The sequence below is a fragment of the Pyxicephalus adspersus genome, chromosome 1 (genome assembly GCF_032062135.1).
Source record: "Pyxicephalus adspersus chromosome 1, UCB_Pads_2.0, whole genome shotgun sequence".
NCBI lineage: Eukaryota > Metazoa > Chordata > Amphibia > Anura > Pyxicephalidae > Pyxicephalus > Pyxicephalus adspersus.
The window spans coordinates 103,918,777-103,924,857 of NC_092858.1; the positions used below are offsets into that span (position 1 = coordinate 103,918,777).

General features: G+C 36.8%; 1 protein-coding gene across 3 annotated transcripts in view; it reads left to right on the forward strand.

Moving 5' to 3' along the window:
• Positions 1–5,029, forward strand: part of KLHL12 (kelch like family member 12) — a gene marked incomplete at its 3' end in the record, with an annotated part of 13,681 nt that extends 8,652 nt beyond the window's left edge. For all 3 annotated transcript variants that reach the window (XM_072422262.1, XM_072422276.1, XM_072422268.1), the window contains 6 exon segments: positions 11–117; positions 2,041–2,236; positions 3,223–3,381; positions 3,488–3,586; positions 3,675–3,861; positions 4,186–5,029. In XM_072422262.1, the coding sequence (XP_072278363.1) occupies positions 11–117; positions 2,041–2,236; positions 3,223–3,381; positions 3,488–3,586; positions 3,675–3,861; positions 4,186–4,312 (875 nt within the window).
• Positions 5,030–6,081: the final 1,052 nt, after the last annotated feature.

Below are 6,081 nucleotides of genomic sequence, written 5' to 3' on the forward strand. Positions count from 1 at the left end.
TTTTTTTAAGGTGCTAATGAGGTTCTTCTTGTTATTGGTGGGTTTGGTAGCCAGCAATCCCCAATAGATGTGGTGGAGAAATATGATCCCAAATGCCAGGAGTGGAGTTTCCTACCAGTGAGTTTTTTTCACTAGAAATTTTAAAATATTATTTTTAGTGACTGAGTAGCTATTGATATTTGCTAACATGCATACATTAGGTAAGTGCAGAACTTCAGTGATAAAATACAGATGTGGGAATGTAGATACATGCTTTGTCACAGTTTTAGTCTTGGGTACCGTCAAATTGTAGATTCTGTCTTTGAGAGACTTTGCAGTGTGTGTCATTCAGGCCAAATCTTTAATTTAAATATTGAAGCAGAAATAAAGATGCACAAGTTGGTCTTGCCCTTGCTGTGCATGCACAGCACAGCTTTGTGGCCAAAAACCCGAAGCAATCAGGCTGGTAAAACATAATATTTCAGAAGAGATATCGCCTGTCCATTTCTTTGACCTGTCTGTTCAGGCATTTGCAGAAGTGGAATTGTAGTTCCACTCTAGGAACTTTGTGGAGGTGTAGTTTAATTACTTGATCTCCTTAATTTAAAAAAAGTCAGAGTTCTAAGATTGAATGAAACAGTGTGTAAAAAAGTAACAGTGCATCTTTGATACATTTTTATGTTGTCTGTTGCACTTAAACAGTGTTTGTAAGAACATGTTTAGACCCTGAGTTTTACAGCCTGCAAACACAATAGCCTTGTAGGAAATTGTTTAAATGCTATTGAACAGTTCTGTTTTTTGCACAGGCTTTTGCATGTTTTAGGCTTTTATAAGCATTTGTGCAGAAGCTTCATCTAGCTTCTACGTTCCTTTGGCCGCCCAAATATCTCCACAGACTTGTAAACGCCTATAAAAACCTGTACAGGCTTTTGCAAATGCAAACTTTTTTATTTTTGTCAAAGAAAGATCATGGATGCCTACCTGTTTCCAAAAAAGGCTGCCAGCAGCTTTTAACAGCCACGTTTTTTAGAAGGACTGCTGTACAGATCTTTAAACAGTCTGACATCCATGTTTTGACTGGAGTAGCTTGTAAAGCTGTTGTATTTACTCAGCTTCTGCTGAGAGTTTTGCCAGATAGGAACTGATGCAAAAAATTTCTAGTGCAAGTGTAAGCTACAGTCTCACAGTTGCTGAGATTTTAGTGAAGTCTCAGATAATATGATTATACTGTAGTGATTAAACTTGAACTGTGCTAACAGTAAAATTATGAGTAGAGACAATGCAATGTTTGTTTTTTTTTTTTTTTGTCTTTTAGATTGCATGAAAATAAAATCTGCAAAACCGTTATCAAAACATATAAATTTATGTATTACTTTATCTTATGCAATGACAAAGTTAGTGCTGAATAAACACATCCATAGGTAAAAATGTCTCAGGTTTTAAATTAAACTGCAAAAATTTACAACAAAGTTTAAACAAGCCCCCAGTGGCCTTTGCAACCACAGGAATTGTGGGGTAAATTTACCCCACATTTTAAAGCAGTTCCACTAAAGTATTTAAAAGCATAAACATTTCTTTAAAAAATTCCTTTCAAATAACAAGACAGAAATTTGTACTGTGCTTTTACCTTTTTTTTTTTAGCTTTTAGTCAACACATTGTATTATTGGCTTTTATAACTCCAAAGCACATAAATTCAAAGCACAAAAGGTTTGGTTTACATACACTTTTAGTTATACCCTTAGCAGCTCAGCTCACTCTCCTCCCCTCTCACAGTAAAAAAGTAATTCAGGAAAGCGGGACAATGAGCCAAACGTCTGAGAGACCAAAATTCACAACTTCATTGTTGCTGCTATGAATTATTTTAATGCATCTAGAACTACAGAGGTCAGTGAGTTTTGCAGGTTCACTAGTGGCAAAATCTCAGCTGTAAGTTACAGGAGAATACATAGATTAACTTTTAATAAATTAGTTATAAACTTTTAGCATTTTGTATTATTATGATCATGATTTTACAGTAAAAACAAAAGTTGAATCACTTTTTGTTCATTTCCTACATACAGAGTATCACCCGTAAGCGTCGATATGTTGCCACAGTATCCCTTGGGGACCGTGTCTATGTCATAGGAGGGTATGATGGGCGTTCCAGACTGAGTTCTGTAGAGTGTCTGGATTATACTTCTGAAGAAGATGGTGTTTGGTACTCTGTGGCTCCAATGAATGTAAGAAGAGGGCTTGCAGGAGCAACGACTTTAGGAGGTTAGCAATAAATTTTTGATCTCCTGTACCCAGACAACTTAAAAAGCATCGGAAAACCAACAGAACTTTATTTTTCTCTTCTGATAAGAAATTAAATATTAAGCAAAATTAGGGTTGCCAGTTTAAATGTCATATTCAACACAATAAACAAAAATTCCCGTAGTATTGGGTGAAGAAAGTCCACAGACCCTAGATACCTTTTCACTGTGTGTTTACCTACTTTAGTGACATTACCACTGCAGCTAGGAACTCTTGGGCTACGTACACAGTTAAGATGATTTTCGTCTGATAATCGCCCCAGGGCTGATATCCGATGAGGATCTGGTGAGTGTACAGCGCTCGTCGTACATGGTTTAGGGATCCATCCTGGCGGATCCATGGACAACGAATGATCGTAATGAAAGTGAAGGGGAGAGAGCGCAGTGAGGTGCCGCTCCCTCCCCTCTCCATAGAGCAGAATGTTGGTGTATTTACAGTGCTCGTTCATGCATTGTTCAGTCTTTTGTTGTTGGAAAAGCTTGTGAAAGATCCTTTCCAACGACCATATTGCATGTGTGTACATGGCCTTAATCACCATTCAGAGCATTTAAGATGGTCCCTGAAAAGATTACCTAGCCCACCACCCTTGCACATGTCTGCAAGAGGTGGAAGATCTGAGACATGAGGGGAGAACGGATAAGCATTAATACCCTTTTTTTTTTTTTTTTTTTTTTTTTTTATTGTAAGGAATTTTTCACACTTTATGACTTTATATGGTACTTCACTGACTGCCTATTTGTTCTGGTTTAGTAACTCAAAATGTCAAATGCAGTCTAGCAACCAGCATTTGGTAAAGAAGTCAGTTGTGGCAATACAAGTAAAAGTTTTATTTTACTATTGTTTCTTTTATAATTTAGATGTTATTATTAAAGCAGTGTGTTTTGCTCTGGTTTAATCCTAGTATTTCTTTTAAACTTGTTAATGAAGCCAAATCTGCTTTTTCCAAGACATGATATATGTCTCAGGTGGATTTGATGGAAGCCGCCGACACACAAGTATGGAGCGCTATGACCCTAACATTGATCAGTGGAGCATGCTGGGTGACATGCAAACGGCACGTGAAGGGGCAGGACTTGTTGTGGCTAATGGAGTAATATATTGTCTTGGTAAGAGACACCTGTAAACAATATAATTTTACATTACACAAAGCCCTTTTTTTTAACTATTTTAAAAATCACTTTTCTTTTTTTTTTTTTTTTTTTTGCCTTTTAGGTGGTTATGATGGCCTAAACATTTTAAGTTCTGTAGAACGATATGACCCGCATACAGGCCACTGGAGTCACGTAACTCCGATGGCAACCAAGCGCTCAGGTAACCAGACCTAATGTTTTTACTCATTTGCTTAGATCTGTTTAAAAAGCTTTGTTGTTGAGCTTACAGTTGTCTCTTATGATCACAGGTGCCGGGGTGGCCTTGCTAAATGACCACATATATGTGGTGGGAGGCTTTGATGGCACATCTCATCTATCTTCTGTAGAAGCCTATAATATTCGAACTGACTCCTGGACTACTATGACTAGTATGACCACTCCACGCTGTTATGTTGGGGCCACAGTACTACGTGGGAGACTGTATGCCATTGCAGGGTGTGTATTTTATGTAAATGTAAAAAATCATCATTAGTTTCGCTACATAGTTTGTATCAATGTGTAATTTATTAACATTTTTCCTTTTTTTTTCTGATTGTTTGATATTTGTCTATGCATAGACCTAAAATCATTTTGCATGATATCACAAAGAGCTCTAATTCTACCATTGATACTCATCTACTACCATTGAAACACAAGGACCTGGAAGATTTCCACGAGAAAAAATTTGAGTGATTGGTTCCTTATTTTATAAATAAAGTCCAAGGTATTAAGGACAACATACAAATTGACAAATACATTTTTCTTCTGTTTGTTCTTCAGTTATGATGGAAATTCTTTACTGAACAGCGTTGAATGCTATGATCCTGTTATTGACAGTTGGGATGTAGTTACATCTATGGCCACACAACGGTGTGATGCTGGAGTCTGTGTCCTACGGGAGAAGTGAGAGCAACAACTTTGAAGTTGGACTTGGTAGACTGAGAACTTTCTACTGCCTGCATTCTACATGAACATGTGAACACTGACTCTGTTAGAGTAACCATGTGGAAATGCCTTTCCACTGCCAGGCCTTACAGAAACATTCACTGGCAAAAGATATGGAATTTTAGGGAGATGCCTTGCCAATGTGCCATAAACACCACAAGAGCTTCTCTACAGCCAGAAGGATGTCCAATGGGCTTTCAGTGGCTCCAAGAGCAATGCAGTGTGGAAAAGAATCCAGTATAAAAGCTGCATGTACTGACACCCTCTCTAATGAGGTTCCCTGTGAAAATTACAGACCCTTTGGTGGGTGATTTAGCTGTGTATAAATTTGCCACTAAATGCCATAGGGCTTCAGCAAAACTCTTATACTACTACCTTTGGTGAGAAATGCTACATTTAAGAAGCATTTGGGATTTCCAATAATACTTTGTGTTGTAAAGTGAACAAAATGCTAAAATGCATAATTTTACAAAATTGACAAAACTGCCTGTGACATTCTTCTTAAACTGTATGTCTGTTCAATTTCAAGTTCAAGTTGTAAAGGATTAGGAACCCTAATGGGTTTTACTGCCTTCTCGAAGCCTGATACAGAAATTTACATCCACAGCCCTAGTAGAAACAACTTTACCAGATGGAGAAATTAAAAAAAAGTCTCAATACAGCAGCACGGGTAGACATACTTGCCAAAGCCAAGCTAAAGGAATTCTTTTCAACAGCTGATATTTTCCCCCATATGTGCTATTCCACTATAGTGCTTTGTCAGTTTTTTTTAGAGACTCATAAGATTTTCAAAATGTATTTTTCTAACCTTAAGTTTCCCTACCTAAGAGTAATGGCTTTCTGTCCTCCACTAAAGCAGTATGGAGATTTCCTTATGTAAACAGTAAAGTATATACATGTTACTCTCATTGTGAGAACCCAGAGCTAATTTAAAAACAAAAATGCAGGCCGTGCCGTCCCACGCTTTCAGGAGGTGTAGGTAACTATTTCTTACTCTATCCAAAATGACGTTAGCCTAATGCCAATGAGATTTGACCCGAATAAAGGAAATGGCTGGCATATTCCTATTTTAAAAGAGAAATAAAATTAGGAGTCCAGAACCTGGTTTACATTTGTAATCCTAATGGGCACAATGTACAACACAATGGTGACTGTTTTTGTCTAAAGAGATGCATCATTTGTATTAAAATTCTGGTACTTTTCTGGTGTCATTTTGTGGTTTGTTTATTTAAGGATTTTTGCAGCAGAAATACTGTATTGGCAGATGTATGTAGGCAGCCATCCTTGTGAAAATTATGTGCAGTTAGTGAAGTTAGAACTTGGCACTAATAGCTAATACGGAATGGGGTATTTTATTTAATTGTAAACTTTGTGCTCATTCTTTTAATTACTAATTTATCAGCCATTTATTGTAATTTTTTTGTATATTGTTTTTTGTGTAATTTTGTTATGATGCTTACAAGTTATCTTGTCATTCTGGACTGCAAAATATAGGCACTTGTAATGTCATATAGCCATGTAAACACACAGTTTACCAAAGATTGCTGCACAGTTATAGCAGCTACATTAGATTTCTTCAATTTTTTAAAGACCTTCTAGAAAAAATCTATATACAGTACCTGTGTCTGCCAAAGTATCATTTTCCTGTAGCCCGTATTTTGTCATATTCTGCTACCTCTTCTGACGGCATTCATATACAATACAGCTAAATGTCCCCATAAACAATTTTGT